The 22,811-nt window shown below is 49.1% G+C and overlaps 1 protein-coding gene across 1 annotated transcript; it reads right to left on the minus strand.

The window, feature by feature from the left end:
* Positions 1–627: 627 nt before the first annotated feature.
* On the minus strand, positions 628–6,161 carry DUOXA1 (dual oxidase maturation factor 1). Its single transcript, XM_062583819.1, has 6 exons — positions 6,015–6,161; positions 4,714–4,771; positions 3,991–4,125; positions 3,646–3,859; positions 2,119–2,333; positions 628–845 (listed from the first exon to the last, which is right to left on the minus strand). The coding sequence occupies exons 1-6, from the start codon at positions 6,159–6,161 to the stop codon at positions 628–630; spliced, it is 987 nt and encodes a 328-aa protein (XP_062439803.1).
* Positions 6,162–22,811: the final 16,650 nt, after the last annotated feature.

The following is a 22,811-nucleotide window of genomic DNA, read 5'->3' on the forward strand; positions in this document are numbered from 1 at the left end:
AATTCTTATTTTTGAGGCCTTTCCAGGCTTTGATATTCTCATCACCCAGTCCTTCATGTGTCTCTTCCCATTTGAACTCTTCAGGGGTTTGGGGCTGGTGCTCGAATTCAATCTCCTGCCAGTCCCATCTGTCATTCATTTTGTGTCAGGCCATGGCAGAGGAAAAATGTCAGCTCACCTTGTCCACTCAGGATAGGCCATGTCCATGGGCAGAGGGGTGGTGGAGATGGTTGCCCTCAGAGTGCCAGTACAGTTCATGTGGGTGCTGCTCAGGGTACTCTCCTGCCTCAGTGAGCTCACAAGCTGCTTGAGACAGCCCTGAAAGCAGCAAGCCACACAGGCAGGCAGAGCATCTGGTTTTAAACCCAGTCTCTGGACTGCTCCTGCAGAGCTGTGCAGATGCACCCACATGCCTTACAAAGCACAAGCAAGAAGGAAGAGAAACTGCTGCTAGTCTGGGCAGTACAACAGGACCTTCTGTGGTGGAGGCACTTGGCATCAAACTGTGACAGGGGCAAGGCAGGGCAGGGACCCTGCCCTGTCCCTGTGCTGTGACCAACTGTGCAGAAGAAAAATGAGGTTTTCTTGGGCTTCAGTTTCCCTTCAGTGCTCTCCCACCCGAAGGCCTTACAGTTTGGTGGTTATCACCTCACAAAGTTCTCTCAAAGGGACCATCAGCTTATCTTGCTCAGAGGTGCTGGCACTGGCTGGCAGGAAGGACTCTTCCCAGTCTTCTACTCCTTCCTTTCCCTCCCTGTCATCCAGGTTAAAGACAAGTTTCAGCTTCTCCGGCTGCACAGAATTCAGGACAATGACACCCAGCCCCAGCAGGAGGCACAGCAGCCCTGCAACACAACATGGAGATGCTCATTACTGAGTGCTCCTAACTCTCTGCACATTCTTCCCCTGGTGCCCCAGCATCAGCCAGATCAGAATCTGGGGCTTGGAGGCCAGTGGGTATGTGGCATCAGAGCAGAAGTCAAAGGAAGGGATTAGTTCCCTCCATTTGATGCTTGTGAGGCCACATCTGCACACTATGGCTGTTTTGGGCTCTGCAGTCTGAGAGAGAAGTCAATAAACTGGGACAGAGGGCCAAGCTGGAGCAAGTTGTGTGTGGAGAGGAGCCAGGCTTGTTCAGTCTAGAAAAGAGGAGGCCTCAGGGGGACCTAATTGCCATCTTCTGCTATTAGAAAAGAGCCAGTCTCTTCTCAGAAGTGCAATGAAAAGATGAGAGGCAGCAAGGCAAGTTGTAACACAGGAAATTCCAGTTTGATTTAAGAAAAAAAAATGTTCCCCAAGAGCAGATCAGCCATGAGACAGATCCTGCAAAATAGAGGAGATCTCCAGCCGGTGAGAATGTTTAGCACTCAGCAGGACAAGCCTGATGTGGCTTTGAAGTTTACCTTGCTGTGGACAAGGGCTAGATGAGAGACCCCTGCAGGTCCTTCCTTTTGGCATGCTTCCACACACATAATTTTGGTGATTCAAGTCTCCTGGCTGATCAGCTCTTTTCTCCCATCTGGAAAATGCTATCCTAAAGTATTTTATGCTATTTCAAAGCATAACCATCTGAGTGCTCACTTGTCTTCCAGCTCAGTGTCAGTCCCAGATGAACTGGGCCCAGCTGGCCACCTCTGAACATGCTCAGCTTTGTAATCTCTCAACTATGGGGGTAGTACACCATTACTCATGGGTCTGAATTTCCACCACTTTTCCTCTTCTGGTTACTTGTGAATAGCATGCAGGATTATTTGCTTCTGAACAGCTCTGTATCTTCTGTTTGATCAGAAAACCCTATTTGCCCAACCTGGTTTTAATTACTGTCAGTCACTGGCTTTTGTGGCACTTCTCCCTTTTCCAGCTCTGGGACCCCCTGGACCTTAAGGAAACATGCTGACCCTGGGGCCAGAAAAGGACTTTTTCTAAGCTATTTGGCCATTCTCCCAGGTGAACTGAGTGGCTTTCCTCATGAGGAATATGGAGAAGCCTTGAACACAGTCAGTTTCTGTGACCACTTGTGGAGGAGGGAAGAGGGGCTATTGGAGTTCCCCATCTTGATTGTGCAGCATTGCTGTAGGGAAGGAGAAGAAAAGCTCCATGAGCAAGCTGAACACTAACCTGTTGCTAAAGTCAGCCAAAAGGATCTGCCATAGACTGTTTTCAGGGAAGCTGGGCCAAACTGGATGGGACATTTTGGAGTGTTCCTTGCAGTGAAAAGGAAGAGCAATGAGAAGAGCATCAGTGCTGCGGTGAGCAGGAGCATGTAGCCACCGTAGAGCAGGATGGGCATGGAGAAGAGCAAAATGGAAAGGAGCCACACACAAAAGGCCATCCTGAAAAACAAACAAACAAAAACTCCACAACACTGACCAGAAAGTGTCATGCTTAGAGTCTGTTCTCAGATCTCCTCTCCAAATCCTCATGGAGACAGGTATATCCCATCCAGCCTCCCCAAACCTGAAGGGGCATTGTAGAGAGGATGGAGTCAGACTCTTCGTAGAGACAAACAGTGAAAGGGCAAGAGATAACATGTTGTGCAAGCTGCAATAGGGAAATTCCAGCTGGGCTTTAGAAAAAAAATTTCTTCCCCATGAGCCCACTGGCAGGGACCAGGCCTGCAGAGGTCTACCTTTGGAGACATTCAATACTGAACTGCACAAGGCTCCGAGCACCCTGATCTGGCTTTGATGTCAACCCTACTCCAGCAAGGGACTGGACTACAGACCTCCAGAAGTCTCTTCCAAGTTAAATCTTTCTCTTATTCTATGACACTCCACAATCTGCCACCTGGGCCATAGTTCCACTCATTTAAAGGGAGAACAGTAAAAATGAAGATCTTTGCATGAAGCCCCTCCTAGTTAGCCTTTCTCTCATCTGATTCAGCATCTGGAGTGAACTCGGATGCCAGCCCTGCCCTATATGTAGAATTTGGGCTTAGGTCATTGTGGAGGTGAGTCTAACAAAAGGTTCTGATTTCTAAGAATGATTACATGAATTTTATAGTAACTCTGCTGAGTACTCCCGAAAAACTCCCTATCTCCATAGCAGGAAGAGTTGCACGTGGCCAGTTTTCCCTGAGAATGGCTGAAGAGATTCTAGCAGGAAACTGGAGTTTGCGCTCATAGGAAGAATCAATCACAAGACTGATGCTTCCAGGCAATGCCTTTCCCATGAACTCTCAGACATGCGGGGGTGCTGTGAGACTCTCTGCTTTATACCACAAGGCAGCCTCTGAGTATCCTCTTAATGGTCCATCCTGCTCTCCAATACTACATCTCATACATGCCAGAGGAAGCCCCCATGGCACTCTTAGCAGGGCTCTGCATCTTCAGTAAGATGGCTTGGGAGAGGACCTTGAATCATAAAACCCCCAAATGCATCTATTTTCCTTTAAATGAAAAAATAGTCTTCTATTTAACTGTAATTTTGTCCATCAGGGTGGAGAATGTAGATAATGACTGCAGGGCAGATGACAAGGTCAGACCAAGCAACCCTAGTTCTGTGAAATGGTTGGTCCTCAACATTGGCCAACACTTAGGCATTTTCTTACCAGGAAGACAGTGACTCCCCCATCCACTCTCTGATCTACTCCACCCTTTTTACCTTAGTCCCCTTAGTAACCAGAGACCTCTTGTTCTGCCTTACCACAGTGTGAGGGATGCATAGTGGCCAGAGATACGATACTGGTTGTGCACACCACAGGGACTTTGGGTGGTGAATTTCTCTGCCACATAGAGGATGGGGCTGGGCAGCCCCTTCTCCAGGCCTTCACTGTAACTGTGGTCATAATCTGCATCGAAGCTCCAGGCAAAGTGCTCATTGTAGTTGATGGTCTCGTTGACCTGATTCACTGGGTTTCCTGCCAGAGAAGGAGGACAAATGTCCACCATCATCCTTGGAGATAACTCTGAAATCCCCTGGTGTGGAGACTTGGGGGGACACTGCTGCCAAGCTTGTCCCCTATCACCTTCTGTTGCAACATGCACTTACCTACGAGTGTGATGTTCACCCCTGCCAGACCGATGTGCAGCCCAACGTCTGCATTCACTATGGCACGGCTGAAGGACTTATAGGAGGTGTTTGCTGTCACCCAGCCATTCTCCCAGTCCCTGGTGAACTGTGTCACTGTGAAGATGACAAGGATTAGTTATGGTGTAGTGGCAAGACATCTAGTGAGAACATACACTGGAAGCATCTGCTGTGACTGTCACCATGGCTTGAATCACCTCATCCCAAAGGCTAGGTCTGGGTTGTGAGCCCTGGAGATCTATCCGGTAGAGTGGTTGGGACACTTCCTCCCCAGGCCCAGCTCAGCCTAGAGGTGGTGAGGCTGGCCTGCAGGTGCCTCACAGGCACTAGTCCTACTCCAAACTCCAGCTTTGGATCACCTCGCATACAGCAGTGGGCTTTCAGTGAGTGCTCTGGAGGTGATCTTTGCATCTGACCAATCTTTGTAAAAGAGATGGTCGACTGGTCTGTTGCAAATACATCACTACCACATGCCTACACTTCTCCCTGCTTGCTGATTACCCTACTGGGCCAGGTTCTGGGCAAAGAAAAGGACTAGTCTTCTCTGTGACCTAGTCCTGACTGCTGGACTAAGCTCTCAGCTACTGTTCCTCCTCCACCTCTCTCCCCTGTCTTCCATGTCATGTTGTCTTGGTGCTGCCCCACTTGGCTCACAGCAGCTCATGCTTGGCACCCAGTACTCACTGAGGATCACTGCTCCAATGAAGAGGCCCATTATCCCACGCAGGAACCAGAAGAATCGCTGCAAGGAGTCAGCAAAGATCAGGGAGTTAGTGCTTAGGACCAGCCATTCTCTCTCCTTGACACCTGCTCACACAGTGAGGTACATGGTACATAACTGGAGGAGCAAGGAAGTTCAGATCAGGCTCAGTGGGTGTCCTGCAGCCCAGTGCTGCTAAGTTAACATATCATCTACTCTTCAAAAAAAGTGAGTTGCATCTCAGGCAAAGCCTTTCAGAGGGAGGATGGATCTCAGTCAGATTTTCCAATGCAGAGCTCAACCTAAAGCACAGCATTTAGAAATGTCAGCTAATAAGAAAATTGACCTGCCCCTTCCCTGAGTCATCCCAAAGGCTCTGGAAGCAAGCAAGAGGTGAGTCCCCATGGCTCAGGAGTCCCTACACAGCACTGTAGGGAGCAGGACCTGCTGTTATGGGGTGCCTGGGTGCAGGAGGGAGGCACAGCTACACCCGCCAGGAGGCAACAGGGGGATCCAGGCAGAGCAAGTGTCAAAAACGCTGATACGGAAAAGCTGTACTGTTCCCTCTATTGGAGGGATAGAAACACTCCCTTTCGATATTCCTGAACTCAGGTTTCTGCAGTTTTCCAAGCTTTATATATTTAGATGTGTTGACAGCTGGTCACAACTGGAGACAAAAACAGCTGTGAGGGTTTGTAATGCCCCCTAAGGTGGGAGCTGTTTCTCTGCCAGCTCCATTGTAAACCCAGGCATCTGGCTGGCTTATTGTGCATGAGTGGCGAGCTCTGCGTGCTCACAGCTGGGCAGATCAGTTTGTCACAAGACAGCGAGAGACATTCCCTTTTGGCCTGCCACTGCGCTGGAGGTATCTGTGAAGGCCCAGAGCCTTGTGAGCTTGCAGACGGTGCCGTGACATGTACAGCACACACCTTTGTTTTTCAGAGATTCAGAAAGGCGGAGCAAGACCACTGCGCCTCACCTAGTTTTTCTACTCCTGTGAAATCACTTCGGCTTGCTCATAGCTCGATCTCACCAAGAGCTTGCCAAGCTCAGAGCTGGGCTTACTGCTCCTTACATATTTGTGATTGCGGTGTTTGACCTCCCCAGAATGGAGTAGGTATTGGGTTGGGCTTGAGCTCACCTCTGGGGTTGTTAAAAATCCCAGAGCCCAGGCCCATGGTAACATTTGCTGCCCAAACCAGGTATACAGGCAGGGAAGGAGGAAGTACATATGCTGCAGCTGACATGGATAACAAGGCGTAGCTCCTCCAGCCCCTCCACTTACCCCTCTGCCCCGGATCCCTGGCAGGATGATGATGAAAGTGGCCAGCACGGAGAGGAAGACAGAGATGATGACAGCTTGGGTAGTGTCGAAGGGGAAGCACGCATTCATGTTGGGGTAGAAGGGGAAGGAGCCATCCCATAGAGTCATCCTGGTGCCAGGAGAGGAGGAAATCAGCACTGAAAGAGCCAAGAGAAGAGCAAATCACTTCTCTGACAGCTGGTGGCATTCACTGCATCTGCTCCCTCCTATACCACACTTCCACCCAACACAGCCTTCCCCACAAACTGTCTTCAAAGGATTGCCTGTCCCAGACAAGCCCGGAGACAGGGCTGTGTGCGCATCACAGCTGCCAGGCTCTGTGGTAGATCCCAGAGCGGGACCCATCAAGCTGCGTTGGTGAAGAACATACATCAGTCTGAGGGTAGAGTTGGGCACTCTGCACTGCAGGTATCCTATTTGGTTGCATGGGGTGAGCTTCACCTACCAGCTGGCTTCCCAGGAGCCAGAAGAGCACCCTGCTCTCCTCTGTAAGTGTTACATCTCGTATGTTTGCACGTGGTCAAGTATCTCACCAGCAAGCCATTCATCTGCCTGAGGGACATCCCAGAACAAAGAAGTTTTGGAGTTACTGGGCCTCTGCCTGCAATTGTCAGGTGTGTCCCCAAATGGGACAGCAAGATGTGTACAAATTGCTGGGCCTTTCATGCCTTTTCTTGGCCCCTGCTCTTCTGCCTAAGCTTTTCCCCTTTTCTGAACCAGAATTTTGTTTAAAAAGCCTGGCTCCTGTTGTGGGTGTTGAGCACCAGAATGTGCTCAGGGCACTTAGTGAATCACTGCGCAGACAAACCAGGGCCATGCCCATTGGGCTGTTCCTCTCTAAACCTCAGACAGAAGTAACTCCTCTCCATCCAAGGAAATGGGAATAATCTAGAGGGAACAGAAAAACTGCCCTGTCTCAGACAAAAAGATGCCAGTCATTATCTGCCAACCCTCATTCCTTGGAGCTGGCTGCAGGTAACATTTTCCTATGGCAGGCGGTCAGCTGTTTCTTGGAGGGTAAGCGTGCAGTCATGTCTTTGGTATAGCAATTGGCCAATCCATTGCTCTGCTAGGAGAAGCTGCTCAGCACCCCCAGGCATGAGGAGCATCGTAGCAGCAGGGCTATAACTACAGAAACACCCATGCCCTCCTCCCCACAGCAGGCTTACCTCTGCCTGCAGCTATGTCTTAGAGCACCACGGCTGCCTGGATGAGCGGTGCCCTGCCAGCTGCTCCTGCCGAACCCGAGGGATGGTTGCTGTAGAGCTGCAATGTGCTCTGAGACGTGGGAAGGAGTACTGCCTTCCTCTCTGTGCTACCTCCCCAGGGCAGGGGAGAGAAGCCAACTCGGCATGCCAAGGTTGTGTTTCTCCCAGTCTCTTTTACAGTATCCACCTCCCTAAATGGCTGGATCATGCAGCCATACCCACACCTGACCTGCCTCCTCTGGCACTCCTGCGGAGCCCCAGGATGGGTATGAGGCAAGAAAGCTACAGGCTGGCACTGCGCCCTGGAAGTGTTGCAGAGATCAATGAGCCTGGGGAATGTGGGGGGCTTTTCCCTTTCCTTACCTTTTTTTGTGGATCAGAAAAAAATACAGCTTTCTTTTTTTCTTTTTATTTTTCTTTTCTTTTCTTTCTTTTCTTTTCTTTTTTTTTTTTTTTTTAACGGAATGAAGGTACTGGGGCTCCCAAGGTCTTTGGGAGCCTGCTAGGGGCACTTGAGAGGTTGCTGGGGAAGGTGTCAAAGGAGTAAAATCTTCCATCTGCATAGTCCAGTGAAGCATATGACCTCCCAGGACATTTGGCTCAGTCTCCTGATCCTCACATACCTGACTGACAATTTTTGAACTTTTGGGGTTTGGCAGTGTTGACTCTGCTCCAAACTCCATCCCCAAGAGAAGGTTCCCCAGGAAGTGACTGGGGGTCACTGGTTAGTCACTAGGCAAGACACTGGTGATAGAACTAGCAGAGAGGTGCCCTAGACACAGCCGTAGAGAGGCTCCCAGCCATATTATGCAGTAGAAGCTCAGATCCCTAGTCTGTCCAGAGTGTGGAGACCATAAAAATTCAAGCTTTGAGGGTTTGCACTTATTTTTTGACAATTTGGTTATCTGAGACAAGTTGCATTGATGTAGAGAGGCCCTAGCATGGCAGAAACATCTGCTTTCCTGATCTGCATGTGGGGGTTCCCCTCAAGAGCAAACACGGACACTGCTCTCTCCTTCCAGAGCATCTCTGAGGGGGAGCTCCCTGCCTCCCCAGGGCAGGAGTATTCTTAATAGCCAGAGCTTTGAGATGGGTTATTGTAGCATGCTCATGGGCATTTCTTGCTCAGAAGCAATGCTTTATGGCAGTGGATAGGCTGTCCGGACATCCTGGAAAGCTGTGCTTTCCACTGCCTCAGAATAGGAGATAATACAGGAAGGTAAAACCCATGTCTGATGTTCATGCCCAGCAGGAAATGAACCATTTCCGGGCAGAGACTTTGCCATTTCACCTTAAGTGCTGAATTCATGCTCCCCAGTCTGAACACTGACTCCCTCCATGGAGGTTATTGAAACACAAACAAACAAAAAGCAACATAGCTGGGACACCTCTATGCAAATCTGTGCTGCAGATGTGTGTGCCAGTGCAGGCAATGCCAGGGACGTAGCGTCAGCTCCATTTACAGCTGCATCGACAAAGTGGAGGGAGCCGTGGGGTTCACAGCAAATGGCAGAGATTCTGGGGGTTGATTGCTGGATGCCTGTGGGGTTTTGATCTCTTGGAGTGGTGGAAACACCTCTCTCCCCAGTGTGGAAAAGGGAAAACTGAAGAGATGCCTGGTAATTAGCAGGATAAGATTAATTAAGATGGGGAAAATACAACCATCTGAGGTGCTCTGTCTGGGGTGAGAAGTGGTCTCACTAGGAATTAGATCGTCACTCATAACGTTCTCTGAAACTAGGAGAAGCAGTAAGGGGAGAAACTCTGCAATAGCTTAGCCAAACCCACATGGCTGCTTTGGGCTGATAGATTTGACAGGGCCAGGGAGCTGGATGGGCATCAGATACATTCCCTTCTTTCTCCTCCTTTGTACCATCCACCACTTCTCTGCAAAGGCTGCAGTTCTCACCATGTAGGCCTGGCACCTGGTGGTGCTGTGCCTCTCCATGGCAGGATGCTGGAGCTCAGGAGGTGGGTATCATTCACAGACCTTCCTTCAGCACTGTTGCTGCTCCAGGTTTTAGCAGGCTGCTCCAGAAACCAGCTGGGCTAAGTCAGGAACTGTCTGGGCTGCCTCAGCACAGGTTCCTGGGAAGTGGTGGGAATGCCTCAGAAAGAGATTGGAACACTGCTGTTTTCATGCTATTCAGAGGAACAGAATTATGCAATGCCACAAGCCTGTTTTTTGGAGAAATGCCCTACTGTCACAAAACTCAGGGGAACCCCACTTTCCCTCACCTCTAAGGGAGCTGATGAAGTGCTCAGCAACACAGCAAGTGTATTTGGGTGGAAGGGCACCAACACACAAGGGTATTCTGTAGGATTTCTTGCTCCTCTGCCTGTAAACCAGAAATAGCAGCACTCCCCACACTAGCTGTGCCCAGAAGGCACTGAGGGTTATGGGATTGGGTCCTACAGGGTGAATGAGCCTGAAATTTAGAAAGGCTCCTGAGAGGAATTAGGTGCTTAAATCACCGCTGGCTGGAAAAGGGTTTTCCTTGAATCGCCACTTTGCACACAAACCTTCCCACTCCTATGTACTGCTGCAGTCCTACGCGCTGACAGAAATGCAGTGGTGGTAGTGAGAACATGAACTTCCATCAGGTGCAGATGTGCAAGCTGATGTGCTCATGGGTCGGCAAATGTGGAAAAACTACTGGATTTACACCTTATCCAGCACTCTGCATCCATTAAAAGGTCCTACAGGAAGCCTGAAGCTATGTTAGTAAATGTTCTTTGTGTGTGTGTGTGTGTCTGTTTTTTTTTTTAAATATATTTCTCTCCTTGTCATTTTCCAGATGTTTCTGTTATTTTCTGGAGACAGTAGGACTAGAGACATTAAAGGATTTTAGCTCACTGGACAACTTCCAGGGAACAGGTCTTAGGACTGGTTTTGGCTGTCATACACTGAGGACACAAGGAGCTCACAGCCACAAGTTCAGGGCACTGCTCCCTGCCATAATCACTCTGTGTTCAGTTTTGATAGCCATCTTTATTCAATAGCTTCTGCTTTGCTTGGTTGCCAGTGATGAACAGGACAATTACAGATGAGTCACTTGATACAGATCACCTGAAGAAGCAGGAGAGGGATGAGTGAAGCAGCACAAAACATCTTCTGCATCAACTGCGTTGCAAAGTCAGATCAGTCACCATGTATGAAAAAGCCAGCAGCCAAGGTGGGGAAGGCAGAGGGACATGCCTAGGCAAGCAGGACAGCTTTCAGACAAACAGGGCCTCAGTGGGAGTCCTGAGAGGCCACTCTTTGCTCCAGGTATGGGTAGTGTTCATCCTGCCCTGCTGGTAGATGACAGGAATCTTCTCATGGCCACCCTCAGCCCTCCCTGTCTCCTGTGCAGAAGGTGCCTCAACTCAGACAGCAGCTAGAGTCAGGCTGGGGCTCCATGAAGGCTGGCCAAGGTCCTGCCCCATTCAGTGTCCCATCACTGCCAGAGCAGTGGTCTGGATGGTATCGTGCAGTCATGGGGGGAAAAGCTTCATCTTATCTAGCCAGTGGGGAGGCCTGTGGAGATGTCCCTGCTGATCACTGCTTCCCACTGCGGAGCAACTCACCAGGCAGGCTGTAACATGCCTGCTGTGGAGTGTGTGAGGTGGCAGAGGAGGGCAGGAGGGTGCACAGTATTGACAATTGGCCCCACTGTCCTTGCTCTGCCGTATGGGGCTAGTGGGACTGGCAGAGTCCAAGGAGGTTTGGGACCCTAGCAGGTTTAGCACGTGTTGGATGGCCCCACAGGTGCACCCAGCCACACGCACAGCATCAGAGCAGGCTGTGTATGGTCAGAAAGAGATGAGTGTGACAGACATCCTCCAGGAGTTGGCCTTGGGAGAAAAGGGCCAGAAGCTTGAGCATGTGAGACCTGTAAAACAAAACTGTCCAAGAGGCTGGGGAACAGCCTAGTGCACGCTGGCTTAGTCCTCTCTCATACCTGTAATTGCTGCATGTCTCAGCTCTTGACTCATGGCCTCTGTCTGCATCATCTTCATCTCAGCAGAGATCTCCAAGCCTATCTTGGGACTCGGAACACTGCTGCTACATACCTCAAATGCGTGTCCTTCCACACAGCCTCAAGCTGCCTGTTGTATTCAGAGACCCATGTTGCAGGTAGCTGCCCATCTGTTCAGTGCTCTCTGGGGATCAGTCTTGTGGCCATGGAAAGGCATATGCAGGTCTGACCAAACATCCATCTCTTCCTCTATCTTGTCTCCAATGTAGTTGGCAATCTGTCATCTCATTGCAGGTGCTCAGAGCAACATCTAGCTTTTATGGCTGGTACGTTAACTTGGCACATCATAGCTGGACATTGGCAGGTAGGTGGGGAATTGCTGCCTGTCTGTGAAGAAATATTGATCAAAGAGACAGGGATCTTTGTGTTGCATGTTGGTGAACACGGGGTAAGTAGAATCCAGAGCCCCAGGATCTGATTGCAGATGGCTCTGTGCATGTTGCCAATGGACCTGAAGCCTATGGTTTAGGAGTCAGCACACCCAGTTGCTGCCATGAGAACCACCTAGGTTTTTGTCCCACGTGCTGGACAAAGACCATGCTGTTTCCTAACCGCACCTGGCAGGTCCACCTACAGGCTGGCCCTATTGGCTTGAGTAGCTTCATTCATAAGAAATGGAGAAATGCTCTAGGCTGCCTCACAGCTCCCTGGTCTGTAGTTTCTCCCTCTCTGTGGTTAAACTAATATATTTCAATGGACATTTAGAACATGATGAACTTGGATCATTCCCTACTGGCAAAGACAGACCCATGAGCCAGGGCTGCCCAGCATGGCAAAAGCAAAATATTTGGACTATTTTAGGCTTCATTCTACTACAAAATCCTGGGAATGGGAACATGAATTCATCCCTGTGCATGGCTACACTCTGGAACAGGTTCAAAAACTCAGAGATATGTCCTTGCACACATATTGCCAACATGAAAGAGGTAAGAACTACGATGACCTTTGCTTCTCAGGCTGCCAAATTACTTGCTTGATCTCACACTGCCAAAAGTCAGTCATTGTGCCAAGATCTTCCTGTGTGACTGCTTCCCACCAAAGAGCACCAAGCACAAGCAGTGGGAAGTGGGCTGGGACAGGTTGCACTGGGAGGCAATGGTAATGGATGGGATTGGAGCAGATTGGCCCCAGGGATACTGGAAGCAGTTCTACAGACCTTGCAGGATTCGATGTGTTTGGTCTGTGATGTGTTGCTTTGGTGCCCCAGGTGCCAGGCTGCTCATTTCCTGACAGCAAACTACGTTGATGGCATGTAGCTGGCACTATAGGAGCCCTTCATGCCCAGTACTTGGTGGCCCTCTGGATTGCCCTTTCACAGGAACACAGCTGTCCTGGATGTCTTGTTCAGTAGGAGCTGGAAGCTGCCATGCCCTATTTGTCATGTGATTGGAAATCTAGCTGAGGTTTCCCTGTCCTGGAGTCAACATCTAAGCAAACTGCATTAAAACATTCACAGTGTTAAAGAGCTTTTAGCAAACTTCAGAAGGCAGTGAATGGCAGCAACCTCTTCCCATAGCTGGAGGAAGGGCATGGCTAGTCCTACTCCAAGCAAGATTCGTTAGAGAAAAAGCAGTGAGGGTAAATAGGAGCTTCATGAAGTTGGTGGAATCAGGCTGTCCAACCCTTGCTCATGACTTTTCTGGAGACCATAGGGAGCCAGAAGGACATGGTCCAAATGGGACCATGAAGATGACATAGGAGGAGGCTGCTGGTGCTGGTGGGTAAGATCACCCACTGCATCACTAGGTGCTGGGATGCAGCTACTTGCCTTGGACCCTTTGAAACAGCTGAATGGAGAAACTTGAAGGGAAGGACAGAGAGGCTCCCCACTGCGCTGTTTCCAGCTAGCAGAGTGCAAAAGTTCTTGAGAAAAGCATGGAGCTACCAGGCTGGGCTGTGGAAGAACTCTGCCTATGTCAGCAAAGGGGATACCCAAGGCCCTCTGTACCTGTTTCTTCCCCAGTGTCCTGCCCTTCACTGGATTTACTCAGCACTTGCCCGGGCAGCGTGGCACCTGACAGGTCCCAGTTCACGGGCAGCCCTCAGAGCTGGTCAGCTGCAGGGCTGTGGGTCCAGCCCTTCTCACTTGTTTCAGGGACCTCATGTTCTGGTTCCAGGCTAGACTGTATGCAGCATTGTGGCTCTGCAACAGCCACTGAAGCAGAGAGGTATGGGTAGGGAGCGTGGGAGGGGTCTGAGTAGTAACTAAGGAGCCCCAGAGCCTGCACAGCTCGGAGAGAACAGAGCAGAACAGGAGGCTTGTTCTCAGCCCCTTTGATGTGTGCAGAGGCAGGGAGCATCCTCCACTTGTTTGAACAGGGAATGAGGTGCTCTGGTGTAAATGCACTCACAGAGCTCAGCAAGTAGAGAGCAGAGCCTTCACTCTCTGCTTCCCAGGGTCTCTTCCATCAGCTGGAGGCCTGTTGACCCACTGCAACCATTGCTTCCTATCCTTCTGGGCACAGCACTCTCCTTAGGCTTTACCCTCCGCCCGTCAGCATGGGCATCCCCTTTCCCACGTTGGGCCTCGGCGCTTCACTAGAGCTCTTTAGAGCCAAGACAGGGCCCTACATCCACCTGGGTGTCCACGGTATCTTCTGGGGTACCACAGGACATGAGCAGCTGGGTGGCCTCCTGGGGTCCCAAGAATCTAAGCTTTTGTTTTTCCTGAGTAGAATATATATTGGCAATTCAAGAGGGTACCATTTCTGGAAACTGCCAGGGTGAAACACACCTGGTGCTTTAAAAGCATGTCGGAAGACCACTTTTGAGCCAAGCATCAGGTTGGCAACAGGAGGGATCAGTGGGTCTGAGGGCAGTCATGGCCCGTGCAACAGCTCACTGCCTGCCCGCTTTCCCCGGGGAAGACACGATGGGGAAGGAAAGGGAATGGGCCATATGGATTCCTAGTTCCCACTAGCCATGGCCTCACCTCTGACCAGTGCTGATGAAAACATCAGACTGGTTGGAAAAAAAAAAAAAGGAATTTCATGGTGATTTTGGAAAATCCTCCCTCAAATGATGTATTTCATGGTATTGTTCCTGACAGAGCTGAATGTTTAGATAAAGCCAGGCAATACTTCATGGATGTTGCTTTCTCCACTAAAAAAGTGTGAGCGTCAGTTCCCAGAGCATCTGTCCAGCCTCATCCCTGGCAGAGCTCTACTGCAACAGGATGAGAGCACTGCAGAAGTACTGAATGCCCCAAATGCCTTCCATAGTGAATGCTGTACAGAAAAAGCCCAGGAGTTGGTCCGCCATCTCTCTCCCGCCTTACAGCAACTACAACAATTGCAATTTGCCCCATAGGACTTGCTCTGAGTCCACAATATGCAGGACACCTGAGGTCAAAGGCAGCCTTAACCTAGAGAGGGACTCGGTAAATCAGTGCCCCTGTGCATTAGCCTTTGGAACATGACTTGTTGGGAATTTTACCATGTTAGCTTCAGGAAACCCAGTCCTTGAAAATTACAGTTTACAGCCATTCTTCTGAGAGTCTGCTGTAACTAAAAAACAAGTTGATCCTTTCCATGCTTTGCTTGTTAATCTACAGGCCTGTAATTAGCACTTTCAGCCTAGCTTGTAATTTACAGAACAAACTTTCTCTCACAATCCCTGTTGTTAGAGGCCTAAAGAAAGCGATACCAATACTCCCATATCTGGTATCTCCATGCTAACTTTGAAATTAATGAATAGAGCAGTGCTACCCCACTGTGGACTGCAATGCAAGCCTGTGTCTGAACATACATAAGTGGTACACACCTAATGTTGTGGCTATGGGTAGAGGGTCCTCTGAATATCTGTTTCTTCCATCCAGACAGAAAGCATACTTCTACCTCAAAAGCAGTTGAAAGACCTCAGGGCTGATCTGCAGGGCGGGGTCAGAAATATTGTTAGATAAGTTACCAACAATTACTTGTTCAATAATTTTTAAAAATACGAAGAATTGTGACAGTCTGTAAGCAGGAATGAGGTTGTCTTAGATTATGCATAGCAAGCCATTTGATCCAGCTGTAATTAACACAGATTTTGTAGGGATTGTGCAAGAAGCCTAGATCTCCTCCTTGCTCCACAGCTGCTAACGCATATACCTCAGCACACACCTTCAAATCTCAAGAGAATAACTAAACCTGGCTATTTTTGTCCCTGCTGTTCTAGAACCATTTCCATCCATTAAAGAATGGCATCTCATGTTCACCAGCAGCAGATGCTGCAAAGAAAGCCTATACAAAAAGCTTTGTGGATGTCTAGCTGGAATGGTCCATCTCTCTTGCCTTAGAACCAGTTGTGTTTACCTTGGTCAGGTTAACGTTTGGTGGTCATATTGGGATGAGAAAAGCTCCCCCTGGAAGAGCACGGGGGATGGCAAATATGTATACAAGATTAAGATCCTGTTCTGTTTCCTGATGGCAACCTGCTTTCCTTTCTGCTCCTTTCTATCCTGGCATAACAAGCTTTTTCATTGCCTAGTTTACTGCTTTCCTACGGAAGAGAAATCTCAAGAGGCTCTGGAGGAGGAAGCGTGCCATCATGAGGCCAGAGATTTTTGCTGAGGGTATAGAAGGTGAGCCAGTCCTGCATGACTGAGCATGACATAAAGCACTTTGCTAACCCTAGGATGCCAATGACACCAAGTGGTGGCAGTGGCCCTTCACCCATGTCACTCTGAGTCAGTTCCTCCTCATGGGACAGTCCCAGAACTAAATACGAGCAAATGTCAGTGGTACAGGTCATTTCTCTTACCTTGCTTCACTTCTTTCTCCTACTTCTGCAGTCATGTCATAGCCACAGCTGTGGGAGAAGTCCAGAAGATATGCTGTGGTCGCCCCATAGACAATCATGCTCTGAACTGCTGGGCATTTTTGCTGCAGTTCTGCCCTGTGACAGTCTGTGCACTCCAAGTACACAGATCCAAGTGATCCTCATTTGAATCATTCACCTCAGTGCACCTCTGCTTACATTGTGCAGAAGCAACCAGCTCTGCTGTGAGTAGGTTCTCGAGAACATTGAGGCATTTGAGCTTTATGAGTAGGAGGAGTCCAAGCAGAGACATAGAGGGATGGCCTTGGTCTAGAGCAGCAAGGAGAACAAATGCAAAGGTTTCTAGGGTAATGGTCTCAAAACACCCAAGAAATATAACAGCCATGGGTGACTATCAGAAGTCACTCAGGTGCTTTGAGAAGATCAAGCTGTAGGTGTGGTAAGTTACCTCAACATGAATATTATCCATAGTCCCTCAGGACTGTGGAGTGGACCTCAGCAGCATTCTTCAGCATGAGTATCAAGTAGCACATCTGAGGTTAGCACCCTAAACCTTAAGTTTCCTTAAGTCTTTGGTAGTTACAGGGATGCTTTATCTTTCACATCTTTCATACTCAATATTTCATATTCATAGCCATTTTGTGGAGCAGTATAAGGATTGGAAGCTCAGGAAGGAAATCCATTTAGAAAACACAGCAAGGTAGATTTATGGCAGGATCTGTAGTTCCTGGTCCAGGACTGGACAAGGAGACATGGTGGCTTTGTTCATGGGGTGCACCTGCTCGCTGGGGGTTAGGCTTCCATGTAATCAGATATCAGGCAAAAGAGAGAACTCAAAAGCAACTGGTTTCTCAGAAGATACCAGAAGTTGGTAGGGATGGACAGCTGAGGCTCCCTGGATGACCATGGAATTCCTATCTACCACAAATACTGTTTTTTAATAGCGGGGAAAAGCAGAAGGTGTTTACTGAAGATCTGAACATCTACTTGGAAAGGAGTGTGCTGGTACTCAGAACATCAGAAATGAGGGAGAAGGACCTGCTGAAGGAGGTTGTGACAAAGAAGCAGAGAAGTCAAATCTTGGAACTTTGGAAATATTTATCAGACATTTAATTGCTCAGATTTGTACATGGGTGTAGACAACACTGAGTTAGGTACATGATGGATCCCTCAGATGCAGCAGTATTGGCCTGAGTCTTCAGCACTAATCATGGAGCAGAGTGGCACTCAAGGCTGGAAGGGACCTTAGAGATTGCCATTCCAGTTGCCTGCTTGGAGCAGAGCTAATAGTAAAGACACATCAGTGCGCTCAGGGCCTGGTCCAGATCAGTGATGAGCATCCCCAAGGGTGGGGAATTCCGCTCCACCTATGGCATCATTCTCATGGGGGAAAATGCTCAGGGCCTTACTGCAAATAGGTTTTTGAAGAAGTGTCCCAAAGTGATCCCAGACAGTTGTATTGTGAATCTGATCAGTTCTCATCCCACAGGTGTGGGATATTGACAAGTCAGAGGCTAGTGACCTCAATGTTGACTCTTCACAGAAAGGCAAAGAGTTTCTGATGTGTGAGCTGAGCTGACTGGTGCTTGGGACTCAAGCCCTAGGACATGTTGGGAAGTCCATGGTCTCCTCAGCCAAGAAAGATGGCAATGGGTACATCTCCTTCTGTGATTTCCTGGAGGTCTTGGTGATCTTCATGAAAGGTAGGACCAAGTGCTGGTCTGGGGGATAGGAGAACGTTATTGACTTGGCACCCTGTCTTTTTATTTCTCCTGCTAGAGAATCTAAAAGACAGGGCACATCCAACTTCAGGATAAACTCCTGGCTACTAGTTAAATAGAGGCATAGGGTAGTGACTGACTGTTTCAAAATAGGTTGCCGCATGGGATGCCAATCACTAAAAGAAGAGATCTCCAGGCTCTCTTCATTGGATGTTACCCTGCTATCTCGATGTGAACAGAAGGGAAGGTTGTGAGTCTGAGTTGACTGACAATATGCACATATGTTTTGATGAGCTGCTAGTCTGTAGATCACAGAGCAGTGCTGTCCCCAGCTATGTCAACGAGTCTGTTCTGGTAGAAGAGTGCAGAATCTGGCCACCTGTCTCAGTACCTTGTAGCCTTAAGGATGTGTGTTTCACTGTACATTCTGCAGTGATGTCAGTAATTTGCCCAGAAAGTCTCACCAGGACCTTAGAAGGTCCCTCTGCAAGGTCTGTGCTAATCCCCTGAGGTCTGCTTGTGTTGTGCTTTGCTCTACTAGGCTCCCCAGAGGAGATGTCAGGGCTTATGTTCATGATGTATGACCTTGACAGCAATGGGCTAATTTCAAAGGAGGAGTTTTTCCGAATACTCAGGTAACTTGCACACTTTTTTTTGGGGGGGGGGGGGGGGGGCGAGGAGGGAGCACTGCAGGTTGCGTCTCTGCTCCACATGTCGTTAGCTCCCTGTTAATGATGCAAACACCTAGTTTGAGCATAAGGGCAACAATAGACATCAAACTTACTGTCATTTTTTCCTGTGCTAATGACACCAGTCAAAATCTGGACTGCCTACTTGAGCTCAAGTAGTACAAAACTTACCATGAGGTATCTAAGCTAGCCAGCCCACCTGAATTAGGACCAGAGTTCCATGTAAAGTCAGTTGAGAGAAGTTGTCCCTTCTGGAAGTCTCTGGAAGAAATTTCCAAAGTTAGAACTTGACGCTTTCAGGTAAAATCCCCAAAGGCATTTGGGCTCATAACTCTTCTTATGCACCTATTTTTACAAATATGTCATTAGAAGCCTAATAACAAGTGAGAGCTTTGCTGTCCACGTCCTCTCCATCGATGGTGCTGGGAACTCAGCCTCCTCTGCAGGGGAATTCAACATTGCTGCAAACTGGCACAGCTTTTAGGGGAAAGGTAGGGGACATTGCACTGAATTTGCTGCAGACCAGAGACAGCCAGAAGGTGTCACTAGGAACAGGGTTGTGATGTGCGACAAACATCTCTAAGTGAGAAGCCCCAACATATACAGTTAGTGCCAGGCAGAGCTGTGTCTAGGACTGCAACTGACATCCAAAAGAGGAGCAGACCCTCTTCTAAGCAGCAGTGGCTCTTAAGAGAGATGTGGTGCATGCACTGAAACATGAGGCTAGCAAAGGGAGATTTATTTTCATTCCAACCTCTCCTTCAAAGTGGGCAAAACCAAACCTGGATATCTAGATGACTCCAGGAAGTCCTGTGCAGAACATATCTAGGAGCATAGGAAATTGTCAGGCAATTCTTTTGCGGGATTTGGGCCCAAACAGGTACCTGGAGCTGGAGGTCCAGATTGGGCTTTGAACATTGGGCAGTCTGTTCCATCCCAGGAAGGCTATAGAGGCATAAATGTTGAAGAGAGATGGTGGAGCAAGACAGAAAATAACTGATAGGAAAGAACTTGAGTTTAAATCTGAAAAGCATTGTGTGGCATTGCGCCGAGGTGGTGCTGTGCCAAGGAGTCTGTTGAATGTTCACTATCTTAAGGAGGACTGTAAAAGAGCAAGGACTCCAAGGTGTAGCATGGCCACAAGTAAATAAGCATTTATTACTCACTCTTAGATTAATCTCTGTCTAATTTGCTATAGCTGGGCACTAAATATTATTCTACATACATTTCAAGTTCTCAACTAAATTGCCCTCTTCTGAAATTCAGTCCCTCGATGTCCAGTCAGCCACTAAGGAATCACCTTGCAGCTGTCATCTTCTCACCTGGTGGGGGGGGTCCTGAGGTCAGTCCAGCTATCCGGAGCAGGATCCACACTGTGCAAGACAGTGTTAATTTTTTATAGCTCCCCGTTGTCCCCCCCCCCCAAAGCAGCAGTTTAAACTAATCACTAGCTAAATTGTCTTGTTTATCTAACCAGGCACGGTTGTTCCCTTAAGAATCTGCTGCAATGATGTGTGTGTGGGGGGGGGGGGCAGCTAAGAAAGGTGAGTCACTGTCAGTTGTTCACAGAGGGGTTTTATGGGGAACTCCCCCTTAGGAAAAAGAGTTTGCAGAATGGTTTGGTGGTTCCCAGCCCCTGACCAACAGAATCACTTGGCTTTTCCATATGTCAGAGAAGCAAGCTGCAGGGCCAAGGTGAGCCACAGGCACAGACAGCAGGCTTCCTTGATTATCAGTGTGGGCAGTCCTACCATCATCCCAGATCAGTCACAGCACACAAAAATACTTTCTTGGCATCAAGGATAAAGGACCACAAGCCATCCTTGTGATGTACCATAAGTAGAGACCAGCAGGGATATGGCCAGCCTGGAGGATGCTCTAAGAGTGCAGCAGTGCCCATCTAATCTTAAAAAGCAGAATTGACCCTGCCCTGACATGGCAGAGGAGCAAAACCCCTGGTTTTGGGCAATGTGACTGCCATGGGGGTGAACACACTATATGGGGCTCCAGAGGTGCACCACCATGCTGGTGAGCCCTGCATCAGGGCTGTCTGCTGGATAGGCAGCCGGGCTGATGCCAGCGCCATGCAGGGCAGTCTGATGGGCAATGATCTCTTTCAGCACACCTGTAAGAGGCACTCCAGAATCAGATCCTGTTCACAGGGTTGTGTTCAGTCACCCATTTCAGGTGGTTCCCCTTCATGCCCTTCTTTACCTTGCTGCAGGAGGTGCACTCTACAGTCCATGCAAGCTCTGTGGAGCCCCTAGAAGGGCATCTGCCCTTGGCGGGAGGCACACAGACAAGTGACCTACATAACTCTCTCCTAAATTAGTTTCCTGGCAAAAGGCCAGATCTGTCACAATCCCATCTGCCACTCACACAAGTCTCTAGGATGGTGTGACCCCACTCCTGCTGCCTCCCCATAACTAGCAACAAGGAACTTCTCAGAAGTCCTGTTCCTCCTCTCTGGGTCCAGAAGACTGGGCTCTTCAGCTGCAACCTCACTTGCATGACTAAGAACAATGAGAAGGCCTTTTAGCAGGTCAATAAGCAGGATCAGACTCATTTCTTTCACATGGTGAAAATTTCTAGATTCCTGCTTTCCTATTCGTGGAGAAGGGGAGAGGTGCCTGAGGACTGGAAGAAAGCCAATGTTACTCCAGTCTTCAAAAAGGGCAAGCAGGAGGACCAAGGAAACTACAAGCCAGTCAGCCTCAGCTCCATCCCTGGAAAGGTGATGGAGCAGCTCATTCTGGACATCATCTCCAAGCATATGAAAGAAAAGAAGGTGATCAGGAGTAGCCAGCCTGGATTCACCAAGAGGAAATCCTGCTTAACCAATCTGATAGCCTTCTATGATGGCATGACTGGCTGGGTAGACAAGGGGAGAGCAGTGGATGTTGTCTCCCTTGATTTCAGCAAAGCTTTTGATACTGCCTCCCGTAACATTCTCCTAGGCAAGCTCAGGAAGTGTGGGTTAGATGAGTGGACAGTGAGGTGGATTGAGAACTGACAGAGCTCAGAGGTTTGTTGTCAGCAGTGCAGAGTCTAGTTGGAGGCCTGTGGCTAGTGGTGTCCCCAAGGAGCCGGTACAGGATTCAGTCTTGTTCAATTTATTCATCAGTGACCTGGACCTCCTCAGCAAGTTTGCTGATGATACTAAACTGGGAAGAGTGGCTGATACGCCTGAAGGCTGTGCTGCCCTTCAGAGAAATCCAGACAGGCTGGAGAGTTGGGTGGGGAAGAACCTCATGAGGTTCAACAAGGGCAAGTGCAGGGTCCTGCACCTAGGGAAAAATAACCTTAGGCACCAGGACAGACCGGGGGCTGACCTGCTGGAAAGCAGCTCTGCAGAGAAGGACCCGTGAGTGCTGGTGGATGACAAGTTGACTATGAGGCAGCAATGTGCCCTTGTGGCCACGAAGGCCAATGGTGTCCTGGGGTGCATTAGGAAGAGTGTTGCCAGCAGGTCAAGGGAGATGATCCTCCCTCTCTACTCAGCCCTGGGGAGGCCTCACCTGGAGTACTGCATCCAGTTCTGGTGTGCCCAGGACAAGAGGGACACGGAGCGACTGGAGAGAGTCCAGCGTGGATCTACAAAGATGATCAGAGGACTGGGGGATTTGCCCTATGAGGAACGGCTGCGAGAAGTGGGCCTGTTTAGTCTGGAGAAGCGAAGACTGAGAGGGGATCTTATCAATGTATACAGATACCTTAAGGGGGTGTGTCAAGCAGATGGGGCCAAACTCTTTTCAGTAGTGCCAAGCCACAGGACAAGAGGCAGTGGGTGCAAACTGAAACTCAGGAAGTTCTGCCTGAATATAAGGAAGAACTTGTTACTGTGAGAATGACAGAGCACTGGAACAGGTTGCCCAGAGAGGTTATGGAGTCTCCTTGTCTGGAGAAATTCAAAACCTGACTGGACGCAGTCCTGTCTAATATGCTCTAGGTGACCCTGCCTGAACAGGGGGTTGGACTAGATGGTCTCCAGATGTCCCTTCCAACCTCAACCATTCCGTGATTCTGCGATCTCTGCTTGGGACTGGGTTTACTTAGCTGCAAAAAGCTTCAACATCTTTTAAATCTTTCAACTCTTTTAAATTAGGTCAGAGCCTGGCTACTGAAAAGCTCTCCAGGAACTAGCTCAAGCTGTGGATACTTACCTGGGACATAGGAGAGCAGGTTCAGCACCTGGATCTATTTCTCTTTGCAAAGCTTGTTTCCCATCTTTCAGCACTTCTGTGGGTTGTACTGTCTCTTTCAGAGAGGCTTTTTCAGTCAGATCTAAAATAACATCTGCCTTTTTCAGCTGTCCTGCACAATGGAGGATCCAGGAGCTGTACCTCTGTTTGCATGA

Source organism: Rhea pennata, chromosome 10 (assembly GCF_028389875.1).
Source record: "Rhea pennata isolate bPtePen1 chromosome 10, bPtePen1.pri, whole genome shotgun sequence".
Classification (NCBI taxonomy): Eukaryota; Metazoa; Chordata; class Aves; order Rheiformes; family Rheidae; genus Rhea; species Rhea pennata.

Bases quoted from the DNA above. Each gene is read 5' to 3' on its own strand.
- DUOXA1 (XM_062583819.1), bottom strand. From the start codon at position 6,161: ATGACTCTATGGGATGGCTCCTTCCCCTTCTACCCCAACATGAATGCG. The intron at 4,772-6,014 runs GTAAGTGGAGGG...GACTCCTTGCAG, and splicing joins CAGGGATCCGGGGCAGAGGG to CGATTCTTCTGGTTCCTGCG. The intron at 3,860-3,990 runs GTAAGTGCATGT...CTTCTCTGGCAG, and splicing joins GGTGAACATCACACTCGTAG to GAAACCCAGTGAATCAGGTC.